Genomic DNA, 24,179 nt, shown 5'->3' with positions numbered 1-24,179 from the left:
GGAGAAAGATCTAAGGAAGGTAATTTGGTAAGGATAAGTTTAGACCAATTGGATGAAAAAGGGTCTTTCAATAAATCTAAGAGAATGGAATTCGGGTGAATATTAAGATGGAGTCTAAGCCAAAACTTAAAAGTGGAAGTCCAAGCTACAGTAGTGGGAAGATGAACACCCAGTTCCAAAATCATAGTGGACAACCTAATTAAGTTTGGCACTCCAAGAATTCTTCTCAGAAATTTGGCTGCTGCTTTATCTATCTCCTGATTAACTGCTTCAATCCAGACAGCTACTCCATATAATAATTTAGGATAAACTTGTATTTGGAGAGCATGAATGGCAGCAGGAATATACTGGTTACCTTTATGAAAATAAAACCGAGCAATCACATTCTGAGATAACAGGGCTGAGGAGATGGCAGATCTATGGTGGTATAACCAAGAATGTCTATAATGAAAAATAATTCCTAAGTATCTGAAGGATTTGACTTACTGGAATATTAAGTCGTCAGTCCTCCAGGAGGACAATGTCCAAGATTTAGAAAGAAACTAGAATCTTTGTTTTTTCGGAATTGATAGAAGATTAGAAAGACAATATTCTTGGAAGGACCTCAGCAATCCACGAAGACCCAGTTTAGTGACAGATAGTAGTACAGCATCATCTGCGTATAGGAGGATCGGAATAGAGGTACCATTTAGGGAAGGGGCAGAAATTCCTAAGGTAGGAAGAGAAGAGGGGAGATCAACAAGATAGAGATTGAACAAAAAAGGAGCCAGAATACATCCTTGTCAGACACCCTTGTTCACCAGAATACTATCAGACATGGCACCTGAACAATCCAATCGGATGCGGCAGGTGTTAAAAGAATGCAACTGTTGAATCAGGAAGAGGAGGCGGGGTTGATCCCCCATTTAGTCAATTTCTTCCACAGAATATTTCTATTAATAGAATCAAAGGCACCTTTAAGATCAATAAAAGCAGAGTATAATTTGGTGCCGTGATGCACAGAATACTTGCTAGCTGAAAAGGAAAGAGTAAATATATGATCTACAGTGGAGGCTCCCGGGTGGAAACCAATTTGTTCCCTACCTGGGAGACCTACTGAATCTGCCCAGGATATCAATTTAAAAGATACCTGGAGTACAGGTATCTTCCCCTGGGGGCTGGGAATAAGAATAGGCCCTCAGTTTGGCTGTACTTGTCGTAAGAGGCGACTAAACAGCCACCGGGTAGATGGGGCTCATCAGCCTGGGAAGGCAACTCATCTGAGAGAAGGAAAACTCTGATCCCAAACCTCCACTGCCTTGTGGCTACATCCAGTTATGGAAAAGGCTTCAGGAGTCAACCTCGAGGAAAAATCTGGAGCCGGAGTCCCTGAGGCAGTTCATGGTTGAAAACAGTCACGTTCTGGCAACTCCTGCGACGCCGCTGGAACCAACCGTATTGGCCTCTGCCTTTCCATTGGACCATTTCAGTGACGCGGAGAGGGGGGATTTGCTGCATGGGTAACAGCCTATCCTCCATACCTACTTTACCCAGGCTTCGCGCACTGGAGAGGACACTGTGTTCCAGAACCACCATTCAGAGCGTGACACCATAGTCTTCCGAGACTGAAGGATGCCAACTCATAGGAGTACAACTTCCCGATGAAAGAAAGGAGACTGATTGGCCTATAGTTGTTGGGAAAGGCCGGGTCTCCTTTCTTGAAAACTGGAACTATTACAGAGGCTAGCCAAGCAGCAGGAATTAAACCAGATTTATTGATTATTGTAAATAAATTGGACAAAGGGGTGGACCACCATAAGGGATTATTAATAAGAAACTCAGCTGGAATTTCGTCTGGGCCAGGAGCTTTCCCAGATTTAAAGGAGCTGATAAGCTCCATAATTTCAGAAGGCAAAACGGGTGACCACTCCGGCAAATCAGGAGGGCAAGAAGATTTTTTCTTGTTAAGCATGTATATTTGAATTTGCACAAGTGTGCATAAGATGCAAGCCAATTGTACTTTCAGGAATGGACAACAAAGCATGAAGTACAATGCATTTATACTAATGCAATCTGTAACTTAAGGGCATACCTTGGGCAAGTCCCCTAGCGAGGGAAAGGAGGGATAAACACTTTTTCAATAAGGACAGAACAGAACTTTGAGGACTGTTTGCTGGCCTTCCACATATACTTTACAGCATGATGAGAATGCAAGGAAAAGAGAATGAGTGCCTGGATGATATGGCAACACACACAGAGAGAGGAAAAAATACAACATCAAATGCAAAACAGAATACAGTACAATATAATGTGTTCCAAGATTAAAGGGATTCATGAATTGCAAACTTTCATTCAACACTAAACTAGATGCAATATATTGATCTTCCATAAGGTGACAAACAGGAGTAGAGCTCTGAAGAGATCTTCAAATTAGTGATGGTGCTGACTCAGAGAGAGGGTCAGAAAAGGTGAATTCAAGGCTACAAATCAGGTTCATGAGAATTCTTGTCTTCCTAATTCAAAAATTAATTAACAGTAGCAACACAGAGGGCTGCCTAACGTAAGACCTCCATTAGGCACTCAACACAGCTGCAGCAGTATTCCAGGGGCCAAACCAAATGCAACATGTTTCCTATAGTACAGGGGTGCCCAAACCCCGGCCCTGGGGCCACATGCGGCCCTCGAGGCCTCTCAATGCGGCCCTCAGGGAGCCCCCAGTCTACAATGAGCCTCTGGCCCTCCAGAGATTTGTTGCAGCCCGCACTAGCCCAACACAACTGCTCTCAGCATGAAGGCAACTGTTTGACCTCTTTGCATGAGCTGTGGGATGAGGGCTTCCTCCACTGCTTGCTGTTTCATGTCTGTGATGCAGTAGTGGCAGCAAAGGAAAGGCCAGCCTTGCTTTGTGCAAGGCCTTTTATAGGCCTTGAGCTATTGCAAGACCTTCATTCAATCATATAAGTTCATCTTTAATATATTCATTTATGTAAACTTATGTAAATTTATTCAAATTTTAAATGTAAATTAATTCTTTTTCCCCCAGCCCCTGACGCAGTGCCAGAGAAATGATGTGGCCCTCTTGCCAAAAACTTTGGACACCCCTGATCTAGACAAACTATGAGGAATGCAGTTTCTGTTTCTATAGCAGGGGTGTTCAAAGTTTTTGGCAGGAGGGCCACATCATCTCTCTGACACTGCGTCAGGGGCTGAGGAAACAAATCCATTATCTCAAGGATCTAATACAGTGATGCCCAAACCCCGGCCCTGGGGCCACTTGCGGCCCTCAAGGCCTCTCAATGTGGCCCTCAGGGAGTCCCCAGTCTCCAATGAGTCTCTGGCCCTCCAAAGATTTGTTGGAGCCCACACTGCCTGACGCAACTGCTCTCAGCATGAGGGCGACTGTTTGACCTCTCGCATAAGCTGTGGGATGAGGGCTCCCTCCACTGCTTGTTGTTTCATGTTTGTGATGCAGTAGCAGCAGCAAAGGAAAGACCAGCCTTGCTTTGTGCAAGGCCTTTCAAAGTTCATCTTTAGTATATTCATTTATGTAAATGTATGTAAATTTATTCAAATTAAAAGTGTAAATTAATTCTTCCCCCCCCAGCCCCTGACACAGTGTCAGAGAGATGATGTGGCCCTCCTGCTAAAAACTTTGGATACCCCTGATCTAATATGTTGAACAACATCCCTCGGGGATACATATCATTGTTGTAGGTAGGCTGGAAGGGGGGGTACTACTGATGACAGTGTGACTTCACACTGTGGCAAACACTAGAGTATAATTGAGATAAACACAAAATAAGGCATAGTAAGCAATTACTTAAAAAGGGATTCACTAAAGAGAGTCACCAGGAAAGACAGAAAGGGAATGCAGCTCACTTCCTTGCCAACATTCCTAGGTCAGTTCTAGTATGAAAAGGGTAGGGTTAGGATTTAGTTTGAGCTAGTCCTCTGCCAAAAAAACTAGCATTTGATACAGGTCTCCCTTGAAGAAAGAAGTTAACAGAGTGCTCTGACAGCGTACAAATTGCCTTTCCCACACTGACTAACCACAGTTCTCTCTCATTACTTTAAGACTAGGCAGAACTTTCAGATCAAAGAGTACAATTTTCAGGCACAGTTAACAGTCACAGCCTTTTTTCTAAATTACTCTAGGTGGAACCCAATTCTGAGCCAACATATTCCCTCTGTTTATATTTCTATCACTTGAAATGCTTTTGGCACTTATATTGAAGAGAGGAGATGAGTGTATTATGGAGGCTGTTTATAAAAGGCTAGGGATCTTTTGAAAGAGAAAATACTAATCCTCACAAAAATACAATTCCCAGGATTAGGACATGCTATGACAACTCCATAATGCGCATAACAACCACATTCTCAGGTAAATACTGTATTCAAAAGTGTATAGCATTTAAAGAGAAAATAATGGTTCTAATCTAAAAGGAAAATAATTGGTTAGAATGACATACTGAAAAAATAATGCAACATCACATTAAAGAGGACAAACTGGTATACGAATAATTCAAAAGGAATACTGATAGCTTTGTTTACTGCAACTCCTAGTTGTACAAACAAATGATACATCCCAAACTAAATAGAAATGTGAATACATTAATGTTTTGAAACTTATATTCTAATAATACATATTAGTTAAGACTCTTTGCTAAAGTCAAAGCTCTTCCAGTCACAAAAGTTGTGTTTTCATTCCATCATTCCTTTTGGTCCTCAAAGTTTTATGCAACAAAGCTGGTTTGTACCTTTTTAGCATCAACAAAGTTAAGTTTAGTCAAAGATGACAGGAAATGGTTACTTGTAGCACATCTTGCTAAAAATTTGGACAGCCTTACTGCAATGTATTGAAATAGAAGGTAAGGAAATAGTTTGTGGAAATAGTTGCTGTAGATTGGCTGCACCAAAATGAACAAAAAAAGCCTTAGGGCGCAAACCTAACCCCTTGTGTTAAACAGAAGGAATATGTTGGCTCAAAATTGGGTTCCACCTAGAGTAATTTAGAAAAAAGGCTGTGACTGTTAACTGTGCCTGAAAATTGTACCCTTTGATCTGAAAGTTCTGCCTAGTCTTAAAGTAATGAGAAAGAACTGTGGTTTCTAAATAGATGAAAGTCAGTCAAACAGGACCTAGCATCACCTCCTTCTCCAGCTGTACTTTTAAAGCTGAACTGAATGCAAGTTGCACAATCCTAACCCCTATTTCAGTGCTTTCCAGCACTGACATACGGGTAATGCAGCTCTGAGGTAAAGGAACAAACATTCCCTTACTTTAAGGAGGCCTCTGGGAGTGCCACCTAACTGCAGGATGCAGCACATGTCCCATTAGCACTGCTATGCCAATGTTGGAAAGTACTGACATAATCAATCAATTAATTAATTAATTAATTAATTAACAGTATTTATATACTGCTTTTCAACTAAAAGTTCACAAAGCGGTTTACAGAGAAAAATCAAATAACTAATGGCTCCCTGTCCCAAAAGGGCTCACAATCTAAAAAGATGCAAAAAGAATACCAGCAGACAGCCACTAGAAAAGACAGTGCTGGGGTGAGGCGGGCCAATTACTCTCCCCCTGCTAAAAAGAGGAGCACCCACTTGAAAAAGTGCCTCTTACCCAATTAGCAGGGGTAAGATTGTGCCCTAAAATCTTCACAAGATGCATGTTGACTGTGCCAGACAGCAGCCTGTGTTTTGTTGTATGGAGAATAGAAACACAACCCAGTAGTAGGCGTTCTTTAAAGTTGAACAATGCAAGTGCCCCTACCTACTCTCACAGAATCACCAACTGCCTTTGGGAAAGAGATGAAAGTCAGTCAAACAGGACCTAGCATCACCTCCTCCTCCAGCTGTACTTTTAAAGCTGAACTGAATGCAAGTTGCTTTGAGAGCCTCCTAGGTGGTGACAAGGTGGCATACAAATGTATTTATTGTATTTAAAATATTTTTATCATGTGTTTCCTCTGCTGTAGCAGATGCCCAAGAAGTCTTACAATTTTTAGATAAAATATACAATTTATAAAAACAATGAATAAAATCAGAAAAAAATAAACTAATTAGAGGAAGGCAAAACTATTTACACTCAAGGATCTGCTACAGAGGCACAAGAGGTAGACAAATGCCCTGACAAATAAATGAACACAACATTAAATAAACCACTAAATACACAGATATGGCTATACCTACTTAGAAACATTTCTTGTGATCACAGCAACAAATGCATTGCTGCTGGGAAATTTCCTACCAGGAAGCTCTGGATGTATCAAGAAGAGTCCCACTAGATCAGATCAAAGGCCTATCTAGTCCAGCTTCCATTAAAACATCTGACTGATTTCTTGCAAATATACCCTGTCAACAGTTGAAGTGGATCACATGGAAGAGACTTTTTTTTGTCTCAAGTAGTCCTTTGTATTCCCTCCCTTGCAGCTACATTAGTAGTTGATTAGTTATAAGCCTCAAATAAAATCTCTCCATATTGTGTTTCATTTGCATGTCATTGGTAACATACCAACAATGTGAAAACAATAAATCCATTAGTCTTCAAGGTATCACTAGACCAGGGGTCGGCAACCCGCGGCTTTGGAGCCGCATGCGGCTCTTTCAGCTGTCTGCTGCAGCTCCGGAGACCAGGTACTGAGGACCTCCCCCTGCCGCCCCTCTCCCGCAAGGGACCTGCGTTCTTTAGGGAAGGACCTGAGCCCGATGAATGGCCCCCGCTCCCTTCATTGAGCCCACTGCTGCAAACTTCCTCCCGTCCCATCGCCCTCTCCCCAGCAGGGGTCGGCTGCGCAAAGACCCTGCGCTTTCCCAATCATCTCTGTGGGCACCCACTCCACCTGCAAAGAGAGGGGTGCTGGAAGGCAACCCCACGCTGCTGATCTGGGGGGGAGGCCCTGGGAAGGGAGAGAGACGCTGCTGGGCTGCTTGGGGGCAGATCTATCCCCGGAGGCATGGACAACGCCTCTCAGCTGGGCAGCAGCCGGTGGGATGAAGGACCTCTGCTGTGGGTCCCTCTGGATCGCCTGGCTCCTCTGTGCTGCTGCTGGTGGTGGTGGTGGTCGTGGTGCTGATGAGCGGGTGATCTCCACCTCTGTCTCCCCCTTTTTTGGATGGATGCTATTTGGGGGGGTGGTCTCTTTCCCTCTGCCTGAGGCTCTGAGGCTGCGGTCCTCTCCACACTTTCCTGGGAGGAAGCCCCACTGCCTCTAATGGGACTGACTTCTGAGGAGACAGGCAGAGGAGGGGCTCTGAGGCTGTAATCCTGTCCACACTTTCCTGGGAGGAAGCCCCACTGCCTCTACTGGGACTGACTTCAAAAATGCAGCACACTATAGTTTTTTTATACATAGCATAAAGGTAAAAAAAACTATATATGCAGTGTTATCTTCATTTTAGATGTCATAAGGGTTTTGTGGCTCCCGAGGTTTTCTTTTCTCCGGAAAACAGGTCCAAATGACTCTTTGAGTGTTTAAGGTTGCTTACCCCTGCACTAGACTGTTGCTGCTGCAAGAGACATACATGGCTATCCTTCTGGAATTAGCCAGAGACCTTGCTTGCTTTTGAGGCAACTGCTCTCAGACTATAGGTCACTGGTCCGAATTCCATGCATATACCTGCAGAGTACTGGTGGAAGGACAGTCTTGCCTTGCAGTTCAGGCCAAGGCTAATGGTCTCTCTCAGTATTATGATTAAACAATCTTGACTGCCTTACAGACCTGACTTCACAAAGGGCAAATACACTTTCAGATAAACTCTTAAATATAGCAACAAAAACTCCACTATTCATCAACTGCCTTCTCATTTGAAACAAGACAAGTTTTCTAAAAGGTAACCACCATAACAGCAAGTTGCACCCATTCCACACCGAGAACTTGGGATTCACCTATGGAGATGCACATGGAGGCTTCCACAGCATTGTACATGAAGGAAATTCAAAAATCAACCACAGCTACACAGGTAGATTGGGCTGTCTGCAATTCTAACCTCAGAAAAGCAAAATCTACACAGAACAATGGCAGTGAAAATAGGAGAATGACAACAGGAGAAGCCACAACAACACAGTTGAGAGTATGATGAAATGGTAATTCTGTGCCTCTGAAAGCAGTGGGTACATAAATTTTCACAGATAAAGCTTTTGCTGGCATGGAGATACAAACTCCACATGCTAAATTAACAGTAGGTCACACTGCCCCTACAGGCACAAGAAAACTGTCAATCTGAAGTATCCACCATCTAATCACAACTGTGTAAAGACAGGAATTTCAACAGATGCAGCTTGTTATCTCAGATGACAAGCTGCACCTGCTGAAATTCCTTCTACAAAAAAGGGTCAATCCATCTAATCCAGGGGTGGCCAGCCTTTCAACTTTAGGACTCCTGGACCTTTATCAACTGTGTAAAGGTGGGAATTTCAACATGTGCAGCTTGTCATCTGAGATGACAAGTTGCACCAGCTGAAATTCCCTCTTCTACACCATTGATAGGTACAGGAGTCCTAAAGTTGAAAGGCTGGTCATCCCTGATCTAATACAATCCTAATAATGACCATTGTGAAAACAGTTGGTGCAGCATAATGGCTTAGTAGCATTTCCTATGAAAGTGCAATTCCAATCTTAAATCATTTTTGCCCAATGTTGCATATACACTACAGGGATCAACTGTGTGCACCTGTGGCAAAAATGGGTTAACTCAGCTACAAATTCAACCAAATAGGTTTAAGCAACTTACCATCTTTTGGACCCAGTTCTGCATCTTAACCCATTTCTGCCCAACACTGCATATATGCAACAAGGATCAAACATATACACCTGTGGGCTGGGCATAAATGCGTTAATATAGGTATAAAATTACAGACCAACCTGATACATTATTTTGGTAATCCTTAGAAATCAAGATGCCTTTGTGAAGCACGAATATCCAGTTACATACAATGGTAATATTAACGTGAATTACACAATTAACAGAACATCAAGGTTTCAGCAAGTTATATGGAAAATACACCAAAGTAAATAGATAATGCTCTTACACATGTTTAAGAGCAATTCAAATAGCATACTGACATTTCAGAAGTAGACAGTTCAATGTACCAATTTTTGTAGCTTTAACCTCCTATGGTCTTTCAATGCTTTTATAAAGAGTTTGATTTTTTTAAAAAGCTAAGTTGGAAGATTCCAAAAAGTTTCTCTATCAGAATCTCATTGTACATGTGTTAAAAAATGAGAAAATGTAAATAAAAGCGAATGAGAAGCTTCCCTGCACATTAATTTCACATTCTAAATCTTAATTATTCCTGAATATTTCCCAGAATTTCAGAAATCTTTTGCTGTAACATCCACAGTGCCATTTCAGCTGATTAAAAGATAGGGCAATCTATAGTTTCCTTCGGAAAATGAGCAGAATAAAAGGTGCCACAAGCCTCTGTGTTTACATAATGAAACAGCATTTGTCTGGCAACGAGACAATGACCCTTCACTTCCTTTGAACACAGTGCAGTAGCCTATTCCAAACACTGAAAAAAGCACCAATTGGACTGCTGCTGGAAATCTTCCAATAGCTTCATCTTTTAACAGTTGGCACTGACATCCAATACTGAAACATGCTTCGTAAGAGGAGTTCCATCACACTGATAACAGACAGAAATCAAGTGCAGTACTAGAAAGCTTCAAGAACAAGCAATATATTTCTATTTCATTTTTTCAATCCTAAATGTAGGTAACAAATAATATATCAGTGGAAGTATATAGGATATGATTTTAATTGGAATATAAAAGTTATTTGTTCATGCACTGCCCACTAAAAACTGAACGAAACTCTCCAAGCAAGTCAAATAGATCATGACTAGATAGACACTTCTCATGTCAGCAGTGCTGTATACAGGCATACAGTACATTCCAAACTTTAAAGCTCTGACTGCCCTTCTAAACTTACTTTTTGCCCCCTTCCCAAAATCCAGAGACCATCATCTGGTTGATGGTGAGCATATAGAGATTCTACACACAAGCAGACATGTACTTGCCAAATGCAATCCATGAGAATTTGTGGACTGGGCAACAGAAGATACTAGTTTTAGGAGATAAAGAACTAAAAACTTTCTGGAGAGCTCCTTCTTTCTCCACACTCTCAAACCCAGCTCAAGACACTTACTAAATTCAGCACTGGTTCACACAAAAGAATGGTAACAAATCACTCTTCCAGTTCCACTGTGTGCCTGGAGTTTCCCAGTGAGGATTTGCATGAATTAAGAAAAAAAACTTCAGGCAAGTTATTAGAATAACTATTACTACTAAATAGCGCACAAACTGGCAACTGCTGCAGAACTGCATTGTGCATTACTAACCCTTTTCCCCCAGAAATCATGTTATTTCATTAACTTTATATACACTGTTAATGCCAAAAAATACTTAAGCCACTGTAATTGTCAGTTTATAATATTACTTGATTAGTATTGTATATATCATTTTAAGTGCCAAAGAATATGCAGGAGGAAAATTCAAATACTATAAATAAAACAAAACCTCATGTAGATCCCCCCCAAGCTTGGGCTGCAAAACTGAAGGTATTGATTTCCAGGGCAATACACCAGTATTGTTAGGATTCAAACAACTGTGCATTTCAACATTCTTGTTGGCATCCTTCAGTCTCAGAAGACTATGGTGTCACGCTCTGAATGGTGGTTCTGGAACAGTGTCCTCTCCAGTGCGCGAAGCCTGGGTAAAGTAGGTATGGAGGATAGGCTGTTACCCATGCAGCAAATCCCCCCTCTCCACGTCGCTGAAATGGTCCAATGGAAAGGCAGAGGCCAATACGGTTGGTTCCTGCGGCGTCGCAGGAGTTGCCAGAACGTGACTGTGTTCAGCCATGAACTGCCTCAGGGACTCCGGCTCCGGATTTTGCCTCGAGGTTGACTCCTGAAGCCTTTTCCATAACTGGATGTAGCCACAAGGCAGTGGAGGTTTGGGATCAGAGTTTTCCTTCTCTCAGATGAGCTGCCTTCCCAGGCTGACGAGTCCCATCTCCCCAGTGGCTGTTTAGTCGCCTCTTACGACAAGTACAGCCAAACTGAGGGCCTATTCTTATCCCCAGCCCCCAGGGGAAAGGATTGGGGATTCAGGATTGGGGATCAATAAGATCAATAAGATTTCAACATAGCCACATAGTATTTAATACTGAAAAGTCTCCAAACAAGAATGGACAAAAACCAAAGAACATTCAAACCAGATGAACAAAATTAAGCTCAACGAGTTTCAATATTACATCGTGGTTACGACATATTTAAAAAGATACTCCACAGGAAACAAAACAGCTACGTATAGACATGGATGAGGTAAGAGTATTGCTCAGCAGTTGTGCCCTGTGATTAATCTTTTTTAAGAACTTAAGTCTAAACTCATTTTTTCCTTTCCTGCTTGAATGCTGAGCACTGACAAAATACAGGAAAAAATAGAGAACTTGATCCAGTTCTGAAGATGCTGACTGCTCAAAGGTCACGAGTGGAAGACACTAGAGATCTTAAAAGTAAACCTTGGGAGTTTTGACTCAACTAGTCTGAAAGTAAAGGACCATTATGATCCAATGGAATCAGTCCTCCCTCTGCTATGGATTTAGTGAAGCCACACAACTCTCAACTAAGTCAGCTCATATATAACGAGAGGAACAGCTAGGGTGGATACTGTAGGAAGAAGAAATACAAGAGAGACAACAATAAAACACTTTTGCAATATAAAAGTGCTTTACAAGTAGGTAGCAGGCATAATGCTGTAAAGCAGTGGTTCCCAAACTTTTTTGACTGGCAGCTCCCTTGACCTACTGGGCAATTGGCTGAGGTTCCCTATTACAACCCTATACATTGTAACAGGGAAGTGGGTTTTTTGCAATGATTCCACAGCTCCCCTGACTGGTTTCCACAGTGTCCCAAAGACCCATGGCTCACAGTTTGGGAACCACTGCTGTAAAGTGATCATTTTTATGGTAGAGGCCGAGTTGTTGATTTTATTCAGTTTCCAAAAGTTCACTTGATCAAACTGTAAGGATTACACTTCATTTAAAAAAAATTAAACTGGAGGTGGCTCAAAACGCATGATTGAGTTAAACCTTTAAAATGCAAATTCCAGGGTAGCAGATGGAGACTAAAACATTACTCATTTGTCCCCATGATTGTTTTTTTTAAAAAACAAGCCAGCCACATATTTTTCCATCATATGTAGGAAACACTAGCTGAAAACATGCACTAGTGATTCAAACCGATATATGGCAGCTATATTTTCATTTCTTCTTATTTAAAAAATACTCAAGTGGCTAATTTTTCATGACTGCCCTTTGAACAAAATATCAGAATAGAATGAATTTAAACATTTTCACTACGAACACTACACTGATTCTTTTTTATCAGCTACAATCAGCTACAAAATTCACAACATCAGAACTGACGGACTTGCTTAGCAGTAATCAGTTGTTCCCCTGGGATCTTTTAGCGCTCTTCCCTTTGCCACAGAAGTGTTTTGGAAATGTTTTCCTACACTTTTACACATACATTCAGGTACTACAGATCAGTAATATTTTCACTGCATTATACCAAATCTCCTTCCCAAATTCAGATCTTTCTCAGGCTTACCAAACATACTGCAACCATTGTGTCATCCAGAAACAGGAGCAGGCAGAGGGTGCCCGCAATTGTGCCTTCAACACATGAGCACACCTACAAATACAAGGCAGGGGACTGGAAAACACGTTTTTAATATACATCCTCTTTCAGCACTGAACCTAAGAGAAGGGACTCCTGAACAGACTAGAGCTAGTGTACTCCAGCTAGGGTAAGGGTCTCTTTCACACCATGTTCTCCTCTTCATCCAATAATTCATTCTACTTCAGCATTTCTTAACCTTTGTCCCCTATTGTACCACTTTGCATGGTCCACCTATTCTAAGTGCCACCAGAAGTAACTGGCGATGATGTCATCACTAGTTACTTCTGAACTGGGAGGCCAGATGCAACCTGACAAACACCAGTAAGGAGCTCAGGGTGGGCAGGAGGGCTTTTTCAAGTGTGCAAAAAGTGCGTGTTGGAGCGCTGCCCGCTGAGCTGAGCCAAACCTCCTCCTGCTGTTTGTCTTGTTGCATTGCTGGTCTCTCTGCCAGGTGGCAGAGATCTGGGGTACCACCAGACAGCATGAGTGCCACCAGACACCACCTCAAGTACCACCAGTGGTACCAGTACCACTGATTGAGAAACACCATTCTACTGTTTAGGAGTAGTTACTGAACATATCAGTCATGGGGTGAACATAGCAGTTATGGGGGGCTGGCTGCCTTCTGCCACCAACCCCCCCCCCCAACATGTGCGACTCTCTCCAGCCCTACCACTCCTACTTGTGGTCCCAATGGGGAAAGTATGTCCAAGGCCCGAGAGGGAGGATATCAAGAGGCAGCCACAGCCATTCCCTCCAGCATTCAACGGCGGGGGAGAAACGCCCCCAGGCTCATGACGCCCCCAGCCCCGGAGTCCCTCCAGAGGGTCTCCCCCGGCCCACCCCGCAGCCTTCCCCTCAGCACCAGCCCTCCAAGCGACCAGGGAGGCGGCGGGTTGGCGGGCGGGCTGCGAAGCTCAGTGCGGCCGGCGGGGGGGCGACGACAGCCAGCCAGCCAGCCAGCCGGACGGACGGCGCCTGCTCCTCACCTTGGTGGCCATGGCGGCGAGTCTGCCCCGAGCCGGGAACGGCCCTGGCTGCTGCCTCTGGGTGCCTCCTGCAGGGCCGCGGCGGCGCTGGGGAAGGGGGCGGCTGCGGCGGCTCCCGGGGCGGGGCGGGGCGGGGTGGATGCCGTCTGCCTCCTCGGCCAGGCGGAGCAGCTTCCTCCCTCCGCCAGCCAGCCTTTCCCTTCCCTCTGCCTCTTCCTCGTCCGCTCGCCCATGTCCAGGGGCGGAGTTTCGCTGGGGCGTCCCGAAAGCCAGGCCGGGGAGAGGACGGGAAGAGAGGCGGCGGCCAGCTCCCGGGGAACCCTCGCACCGCGGCCGGCGCCCGGGAGGAGCCCCCCACTCGCCCCCCGCCCTGTTGGGGGAGGGCGACCCGCTGTGGGAGACCCCCTTCTGAAGCCCGCTTTCTGGCGGCATTTTCACGGGGACGCCACCTGGAGAGGCAGCCCCGCTTCTTTCACCCTCGTAGGCTGAGCGCCTTGTAGCCCAATCCTGAGGGGTCTACTCAGAAGTAAGCCCCATTAGGTGCAGTGGGGCTTGCTCCCAGGAAAGTGTGGAAAGAATTGTAGCCAGAGAGCCCAATCCTGGGCATGTCTACTCAGAAGTAAGTTCCATTATAGTCAATGGGGCTTACTCCCAGGAAAGTGTGATAGGATTGCAGCCTTAGGCCTATCCACACTTACCTGGGAGTAAGCCCCAGTGACTATAGTAGGACTTCCCTCGGAGTAGATATGTTTAGGATTGGGTCCTTAGGCTGTAATCCTATCCGGCTTACCTGGGAGTAACCAGGTAAAGAGTGAGTTCTTTGCATCTGTCTCTCAGATACCACTGCCTGAAAGGCCCCTCCTGACCAAGGAATTAAGCCAGATAGAGGTTGAAAGAGAAGATGTTTCAGACCTCACTGATGAATTAAAGATCAATAAGTCACCAGGCCCTGATGGCATCCACCCAAGAGTTATTAAGGAATGGAAGAATGAAGTTGCTGATCTCTTGACTAAAATATGCAAACTTGTCCCTCAAAATGGCCACAGTGCCAGAGGATTGGAGGATAGCAAATGTCACCCCGATCTTTAAAAAGGGAAAGAGGGGGTACCCGGAAAACTATAGGCCGGTCAGCCTAACATCTATACCGGGTAAGATGGTGGAATGCCTCATCAAAGATAAAATCTCAAAACACACAGATCTTGGGGTGGTGGTGGACAGGTCGATGAAAGTGTCGACCCAATATGCGGTGGCAGTAAAGAAGGCCAAATCTATGCTGGGGATAATTAGAAAAGGTATTGAGAACAAAACGGCTAATATAATGCCGATGTACAAATCGATGGTAAGGCCACACCTGGAGTATTGTGTCCAGTTCTGGTCACCGCATCTCAGAAAGAACATAGTGGAAATGGAAAAGGTGCAAAAGAGAGCGACTAAGATGATTACTGGGCTGGGGCACCTTCCTTATGAGGAAAGGCCATGGCGTTTGGGCCTCTTCAGCCTAGAAAAGAGACGCCTGAGGGGGGACATGATTGAGACATACAAAATTATGCATGGGAAGGATAGAGTGGATAGAGAGATGCTCTTTACACTCACATAACACCAGAACCAGGGGACATCCACTAAAATTGAGTGGTGGGAGGGTTAGGACAGAAAAAAGAAAATATTTCTTTACTCAGCATGTGGTCGGTCTGTGGAACTCCTTGCCGCAGGATGTGGTGACAGCATCTGACCTGGATGCCTTTAAAAGGGGATTGGACAAGTTTCTGGAGGAAAAATCCATTACGGGGTACAAGCCATGATGTGTATGCGCAACCTCCTGATTTTAGAAATGGGTTATGTCAGAATGCCAATGCAAGGGAGGGCACCAGGATGCAGGTCTCTTGTTATCAGGTGTGCTCCCTGGGGCATTTGGTGGGCCACTGTGAGATGCAGGAAGCTGGACTAGATGGGCCTATGGCCTGATCCAGTGAGGCTGTTCTTATGTTCTCCATTGATTATAATGGAACTTACTTCAGAGCAGACAGGCATAGGATTGGGTTCCAAGGCTGCCATCCTATATCCACTTTCCTCAGAGTAAGCCCCATTGAATGCACTGGGAATCACTTCTGTGTAGACTTGCATACGATTGCGCTCTAAAAAGGCTCGGTGCTGGAGGGAGACCCTGCACTCAACATCCCATGTGTTGTAGAATAAGGGCCTCATCCTATCCCGCTTTCCCACAGTGGTGCAGCTGCATGGCAGACCCTAGGCAAAGGAACAATTGTTCCTTTTTCTTGTGGAGGCCTTCATCACTACCTTCCCACCACAGGATGCAGCGCAAACTCCATTGGCTGGCAACACCAGGGCTGGAATGTTGGATAGGATTGGGCCCTAAAAGTACCTTTGTGTTTCAGATCCTCTTGTTACAAAAAGCATGGCAATTGCAAGCTAAACTGAGGCCTTGATTTCCACACTGTGAAAACAATTGTCAGTCTGCACTGCAGTGGTTCCCAAACTTTTTCCACTGGTAGCTCCCTTGACCAACTAGGCCACTGGCCACTGCTCCCTATTAGGGCCACAATCTTATCCATTGTATAGGGTGGCAGGGTTCTCAAAAGGATTCAGTGGCTCTCCAGACTGGTTTCACAGCTCCCTAGGAAGCCACAGCTCAGTTTGGGAACCACTGGTATATGGTGTCAAGTGCTCACTTACAACTTAGCCTCTATGTGACCACATACCTCCCATTCCCCACCTTCATTGTCTTCATCTGCTTCAGTTCCTTCCCTTTAAATCCTTTAGTACTGTCAGTGACCCAAAAGTTAAATATTAATAGCCCAATGCTATGTGTACACAGTTGGGGATAAATACCAATGAAATTTTGTTACTTACTATGTGAGTAACCTCACATAGGAGGAGGCTGCAAAAACTCAGAGGGCATTTTTGGTATTATAACTCAGAGGGACATGAGTATTATAGAAGACATGGTCCAGCATGCCATGAGGTGCATTTGAGATAGTAAATACCTGGAGCTGCACAGGCACCTCTAGGTAGTTTTCTGGTTTGTGGCTCTGCAAAGCTGAAACAATTTCAATATTGAAATGTAATTTGCCATCATAAACATGCTGGTGAGTATAATTCAGATCTTCTCACTTTGTACTTGACTGTGTGAACCTGTAGCAGTAGCTATTCAATTTTGTAATCCTGACAAACAAACTAGGTCCCCCCCCCCACCTGAAAATATTACATTTTTAACATCCTGGATTACGTCTTCTTGATTATAAACAGCAGCAGACCCTTGTGTAACTGCCTAATAACACAGGCCAACACACATTTTGCTTCCTTAAACGTTACACCAATTCCTGGGTATATTTGGGGTGCCGATTCTAAAAATGGCATCTGTTTTGCCCTATCGCGTCTAGTTTTGGAGACACAGCATAGCCTCTTTAGTGAATGGTTCAAGCAGCTTCCTCATGAGGAAGCCTACACCATGGCTTCCTCATGAGGAAGCTGCTTGAACCATTCACTAATGAGGCTATACTATATCTCCAAAACTAGACGTGATAGGGCAAAACGGATGCCATTTTTGGAATTGGCACCCCAAATTCATATCAAACCACCATAAAGTTTGGGAAAAACTTTTCTGACCCTCAGTTTTGTAGGCCTGTGTAATCACAGTTGAAAAGTGTAATATTTGCTCTCTGCCTTGATTGCTATCCATGGCATAGTCTGATGAGCCAGGGTACATATAGGAATGGGATGGGTATTCTGTGTTAAAGGGCCAGTTGGTTTGAGAGTTGATAGGGCCAGCACAACAACTTGTGCCAGCCTGCCAGCACCAGATCTGGTCCCCACACCGGCCAGCACAGGTAAGTTTGCATTAGGCAGACAGGGTGGTGGGAGGGTGGAATGGAGTGATGCTTCAGCTATGGGAACAGACTGGATGAATACAGACTTGGGGGAATAGCACCTCATTGGGGGGCAGCAGTGGGCACTGCAGAGGGTGAAGGAACTGGAGGCCCCAGTCTTAGTTTAGGCCAAAGGCCATTAATATCAAGATGGTCGAGGTCTCTGCCTACACAGTTGTGTATATTGCTCTTTGTATGGGTATGCCGACTTCATATCACATGCATAACTTTTTGGTAGAATTTTTAAAAATTCTGAACTCTGGAATGTTTGCACTACAAAATGCTGCTTATTACAACTCTTTTGAAATTAAGGTTGTAGAAAGAACAGAATTTAGGAATATTAGTAATTCTTTTTCATGCACAAGGAAAGGAAATTAACTGTCACTGTATCATGCCAAGATGGATGATATTCTGTGTTTGTGAGTTTCTTTATTCTAGAAAAGAAGTTTTCTTATTTCTACAGGCTCTGCTAAAAATCTTGATATCTTTTTCATGCCAATTCTGACCTTACTGTATTATTTGAATGTAGGTCTATAGTCTGGCACTGTATGGCTTCCAGGCACTTTATAAATATTTAATTGTGATGCTTTGCTGCTTAAAACTTAAAACTTTTTATGCTATTTATTTATGGTATTTCTGGGCTACTTTTCAAGCTTATGCTTCCAATGCAGACTACAGCCTAAAACCAAAAAGAACAACAGTATTAAAAATGCAGTTATTCTGGAGCCAGCATGCTAAAGGTAATGCTGGCTCTATTCCAAAATGATTTGAGGATTGCAGCTTAATAGTCTTTCAGAGCAGAGTGAATGTCTAATTGATCTTGTCCTCTGATTTAAGGCAGTGTTCTCTTGCAAAGTATTAAAAAAAAGAAGTGGTTAGGAAATGGAAACATCGAATGGCTCAACACTTTTTTACAGTGCAAAACTTTATGTTCCTTTCCTTGCTGATGAGAATAGAAAATTGAAAGGTTCAGAAATACCACAGAACACATTTGATGGGTTCTCTCCTCTCTTCTAGTTTTCTATCTGCAGAGACTCTTTTCTTTTTTAAATAGAGAAGGATTCAATAACGTGAGCTGAGCTCCTCCCAAACAAGTGGTATGAACAAAGCAAACAAGTGGTATCACTACAGGTGGGGGGGGGGGTTGTTTAACTACATACTGTATACTGCTAAATTTTCACATATACACTGATAGCAGCAAATATGGGCTATAACCTAAGAGTCATTGTCAACATTCACCCTGCAACTACTGTAAATCTTTAGACCAGCCATTTTCAACCACTGTGCAATGGCACAATGGTGAACAATGGTGGCACAATGGTGAATGGTGACTAGTCTGCAGGTGTGCCACGGGAGTTTAGGGGAGGGTCATTTATTAGTAAGGCCACTGAAGGATGTGAGCCCCCCATCAACAGCATGGTGTGCCGTACAGTTATCAAAAAACTGATGGTGTGCCTCAACAAGTATCTTTTCAGTGTGCTGTGAGATGAAAAAGGTTGAAAATCACTGCTTTAGACGTTCAGCAGATAAAAAAAGAACTAGATCTAGAATCTAAATATTGGGTAGCATCCTTACGAGCACTTCTGCAGCTGAGAGCTCCCTCTGCAAACAGAAGCTGTCTCCATGATTGGAAGGAGCATTTTGCCCACACAATGGGTCCTTGCATGAGTAGACGCTCCTTCCATTAACGGAGGAAGTTTCCATTCAAGGAGAAAGTTCCAGATGATGGAAATGCTGGTTGGGATGCTACCCATTGTTTTATATTAAGTGTAATCCTTTCACATTAAGTTTTTCAGAGTAACACAAGCTGAAGATAAATTCACAAGGCAAGTAACTTAAGCTCCCTAGCCCAGGGAGTATACAACATAAACATAAGTTAAGTAAAGCTGTATCTGTCTGCAGATAGAGAAGTTACTTGATCACTCTGCCACAGTTCTTCCCCTGGATACTGTTGAAATCTTGCTCATCTGCCCAAAAAAAATTGTCATATTCTTTTGGACAGGGCTGACCTACCCTAGTATTGACTGAATGGCTTGCATTGAGTGGGGCATTGGAGGATGTCGTGAACTGACAAGCCCCCCCCCATCTGTTCACTTGGAATGGGCCTGCATTTAGGATGGGGTTAAGTCGTAGGGTTATTTGTTTCAGAAAAGGGGTTCCACAGATGAGCTTTCAGAATAGGGCAAATTGCATACACACACCAGAAAAACTGGACCTCAAAGAGAAAAATGAATCACTGCTCTGGATCTAAGAGTTGACCCAAAAGTGAATTGTTTCCAGTAGAATTGATGTACTTCTATGAGAAAGGGAAATTTGATAACATTGCATTAAATGAAATATTCATTGAACTATTCTGAACTGACAATATTAAACTTTTTAAATGAAATCTATTCCCTTCAGATAACTAAAGAATGAAAGTTTGAAAGAATGAAAACTGAGAGCCCAATCTTTTGCATGTCTACTCAGAAGTACATTAAGTCCTATTATAGGCAATGGGGCTTACTCCCAGGTTAGTGTGGATAGGATTGCAGTCGAAGGGCCCAATCCTATCCAACTTTCCAGCACCTGTGCAGATGCAATGCCACCCTGAGGTAAGGGAACAAATGTTCCCTTTCCTTGAAGAGGCCTGTGTGACTGCCTCCCTGCTACAGGATGCTGCACATGCCCCATGGGCACAGTTGCACTGGAGCTGGAATACTGGGTGGGATTGGGCCGTAAGGCACATTTAGTCTGTTGGAGTATAAAATGGCATTTAAGTAAGCTGACTGTAGTGAGCTCTATAGACTTCCCAGGGCTCCACTGGCAGTCTTGCATATAAAGATTCTGTTCTGAATAGAGTGCTGATTTTCAGGTGCTAGATTGCCAGAGATACCTACTTCACCACATATAGAATTCAACATGGCATGAATTCCTTGCCTCTTGTTCTCTGGCTAGGTGGCATTCCAGTGCTTAGTTATCTGAGAGGAAGCCCCACTGAGCACAGTGGGTCTTACCTCTGCGTATACGCACAGAATAATTTATCTAAGAAATGTTCATTCATTCAGTGCTGGAAGGAAAGCAGCATACCATACAGTCTTTCCATCAAGATGTTTCCCAAGCTAAACAAAACACGAATTACCTTAGCAGCAGTTATACTAAGAAAAGTGATTTTACAATATTTTGCTATCTGTGGGCCCAATCCTATCCAACTTTCCAGCACCAGGGCACCCACAATGCAGCCCCTGAGGTAAGGGAACAAATGTTCCCATACCCTGAGGAGGCCTCTGTGACTGTCTCCCCAGCACAGGAAGCAGTGTTAGGCACAGCAGTACCGGCACTGGAAAACTGGATCGGATTGGGCCCTGTATCTACTACTGAATTCCGCATTCTGAATGAGAGTGGTTTATTATACAGTGGTGCCTCGCATAATGAAATTAATTCGTTCCGCAAGTCCTTTCGTCTTGCGAGTTTTTCGTTTTGCGAAGCGCGTTTTCCCATAGGAATGCATTGAAATTTAATTAATGCGTTCCTATGGGCAAGAAAAGTCAGAACAAAGTCAAATTTGGTTTACAAAGTGTTTATTAAGTGCTCTTTAAAGGCATACATACTGTACAGAGGATTTCAAAAATTTCAAGCACAAAACTTCAACTTTTTAAACATGACAGAAAAACATTTAAAAATCAGCAGACATGAGGCAGGACCATCTGATTTGAGGTTCAACACTGAAACTGAACAGAAACAGTCACAAACAGTCCTTGGACTGTGCAAAACTCTTCAGAAAGTACATTTTTAAGGCATATAAACAGGGACATCATACAGAAACCAATACAGAAACTTTTTAAAATCACCAAAGGACTCTCTAAGGCTCTAGGGGACACTTGTACACAAACATTTTAAGGTGACCAAGTGAGGCTGAAGTGTCTCAACCTACAGGACCAGTCTTTTAAGTCAGGAAACTGGAGGCAGACAGAACTGTCTCCACATCACAGCAGCAGTCTTTTACGTTCCCAGAGCTGCGGAGGGTCTCTCTGGGGATGGCACGAACGCTGGTCAACTGGGAGAAGGCGCAGTAGAGTAGGCAGGGACACTGGCAAACGTGGAGAAGGCGCATGCAGGAACGGTCTCAGGCTGTCTAGCTAGGACAGAAGCAGTTTACAGTTAGCCAAAGACAACCTGGAGACAGACCCCTCTGTCCCCCAAGTCTCAGCATCACTGCTCTAACTTACCAGACAACTTGGATAACGCTGGACAACTTGGAGAAGGCTTCAAGGCTTGACTTCAAGGCTTCTAGGAGGACGAGGAGGAGGAAGAAGGCAACTGGGCACCACTGGTAGAAGCAGCAGGTTCCTCTTCCACTCTTTGCTTCTTCATGATGAACTTCTCCACGGTCTGCTGCTTCAGCCGCCTTTTCAGCACCCCTCTGAAAGAGGACATGATCCTTGTATCAAACGTGTTCGCAAGGTCACGTGCCAGAGCCTTGTCTGGGTGGTGCCGCTGTGCATAAGTCTGCACGTTTTTCCACTGTTGGCAGATGTCCTTCATTTCCTTGGAGGACAGCTGTTCCTCACTTGTCACTTCTTCCTCTTCCAAAGAGGCCTGCTCCTGCGTAGCCTCTGCCTCCAGGAACTCCGGGGCAAAGTCCTCAGCCGCAGGAACATCGGAACTGGCAGCCTCTCCATGCCTGACCACACTGTGGATTCCAGATCTGGTTTTGAATCTTTCAAACCAGCCTCTGCTTGCCTTGAAGACTTCTGGCTCGCCTGAGGTTCCTGGCTCTTGCTGTATGAGGTCTGCGTGCAAGGCCTTGGCCTTCTCACAAACGACAGCCTCAGTCACTGAGTCCCCTGCACGCTGCTTCTCTTCCATCCAGATGAGCAGCAACATCTCCACCTCCTCCAGAACAGCTGGCCGGTTCTTCATGATCCTGGTGACTCCCTTGGCTGCATCTGTCGCAAGGATCTTCTCCCTCATCTTCAGGATGGTCCTGATGGTGGATGGATTCCTCCCGTACTCCCTGGCAAGGTCTGTCACTCGCATGCCTCCGTCGTGCTTCTGGATGATCTCCTTCTTCATTTCTAGCGTCATCTTTGTCCTCTTCCCGGCCTCTGCAGGAGCAGCCTTCTTGGGACCCATGTCAACAGTTGCTATGTTCGCAAAAACAAAAGGCAGTGCTTCACATCCACTTCATGCACACCTTCCCACCCCTGGCCAAACTTGCCCAGGACAAAAAAGTGGCATAACAGCCCCCCCCCCAACACAGGAGAACAAATGCAGATGGTGAAGCTACGCTCCCTACCTTTCCACTGCTTGAGATGTCCCTGTGAAGAAGCTCCTTAAATCCTGGTCTGGAAAAACGGTTGCAAATGAGTTCCACAGATTCCCCAAACTGCTGGAAAAACTCCCCTAACCTCCCCAAAACAGCAGGCCAAAACTGGCCAACTGGCCAGCTGGCCCCCCCCAAATGTACCTCAAATGCTGGCCACCACTTCCCAAAAGTTATGAAAAGTTCAAAGAAACTTACCTTAACTGCTGGTAGTAGGTTCCCCAAGGAATTGGTGAACTGCTCAGAACTGCTCAGAACAGTTGACCAAAGATAGGGTTCGCCCACAGCACAGGCCACAGTTGCTCCTGGAAGTCAACCCTGGAACTGCACATGGAGAAGTGAGCCCAGGCTGCATTGGGGAGGCTTTTTAAACCTCCAGGCACAATGCATCCTGGGTATTAACGGTTGTGCAATTTAAAACAAACCAGGACAATAAAAAAAGGAAAAAATTCGTCTTGCGAAGCACGGGTCATAAAAATTCGTTGTGCGAGTCACCAAAAATCGCAAAACGCTTTCGTTTTGCGAGTTTTTCGGTGCGCGAGGCATTCGTTATGCGAGGCACCACTGTATAAAGAATATAGTGCCGTAAAACCCTAATAAGTGAAAAGTCAGTACATTAGGTAATAAAAAGAGCAGAGTTCCCATATGTAAGACACACAGTGCAATCCTGTGTGTGGCTGTTCAGAAGTAAGTCCTACTGAATTCAAAGGAATTTACTCCTATGCATTTACGTATGCATAGGATTACAGCCCAACTCTGCTGCTGCTTAAATAGCAGTTTTATATATGATTTTCTCTAGGAGCCCCGTGTCAGAACATGAGAACAGCAGCTTGTTGGACAGGTGTTAGAGCTCCAGCATGAGTGTAAAAGCACAAATGGAGCCCTTCTTTTGGGTTTCTCAGTCCCAGTCTCACCCTTACATTCCCCACTTCTTTGCTGAAGCATAGCAGTACCTTGCAAGGACATGCCTTTGGAATGATGACAAAATCTTGTCCCTGATGTGGGATTCTAATGTGGCCAGCCCATACATGATGTGAGCAATGACATTTGGACCAGTGGCAGATTGGGCGGTGCAGCAAACCAACACACACAGTGCTCAGTTCAGAGCTGATGCAGCCACTGCCCTTGCCTCACTCCTTTCTCTGTGCAGGCTCTTTAAATGCAGGACATGTGGAGCATGCTGGGACTTTCAGCATTTTCTGCTTTGTTTAAAGGGAACGCGTGGAGGAAGAAGTCAGGTAACGGGATGGTGGGAGCACTGCGTTCCGATCCTTGGAGCCTGGTGACCTGATTTCCTATGTTGTTTAAAGGGTCCTCATGGAGGAAGGAGCAAGG

General features: G+C 44.4%; 1 protein-coding gene across 2 annotated transcripts in view; it reads right to left on the bottom strand.

The window, feature by feature from the left end:
* SNX9 (sorting nexin 9) overlaps positions 1–13,890 on the bottom strand; it is a 56,838-nt gene extending 42,948 nt beyond the window's left edge. For both annotated transcript variants that reach the window (XM_066616137.1, XM_066616145.1), the window contains exon 1: positions 13,659–13,890. In XM_066616137.1, coding sequence (XP_066472234.1) covers positions 13,659–13,670 — 12 coding nt within the window. In that variant the 5' untranslated portion in view covers positions 13,671–13,890. The remainder of the gene's footprint in view (positions 1–13,658) is intronic.
* Positions 13,891–24,179: the final 10,289 nt, after the last annotated feature.

This window comes from Tiliqua scincoides, chromosome 1, assembly GCF_035046505.1.
Source record: "Tiliqua scincoides isolate rTilSci1 chromosome 1, rTilSci1.hap2, whole genome shotgun sequence".
Classification (NCBI taxonomy): domain Eukaryota; kingdom Metazoa; phylum Chordata; class Lepidosauria; order Squamata; family Scincidae; genus Tiliqua; species Tiliqua scincoides.
This window is presented reverse-complemented; position numbering and strand designations above follow the sequence as displayed.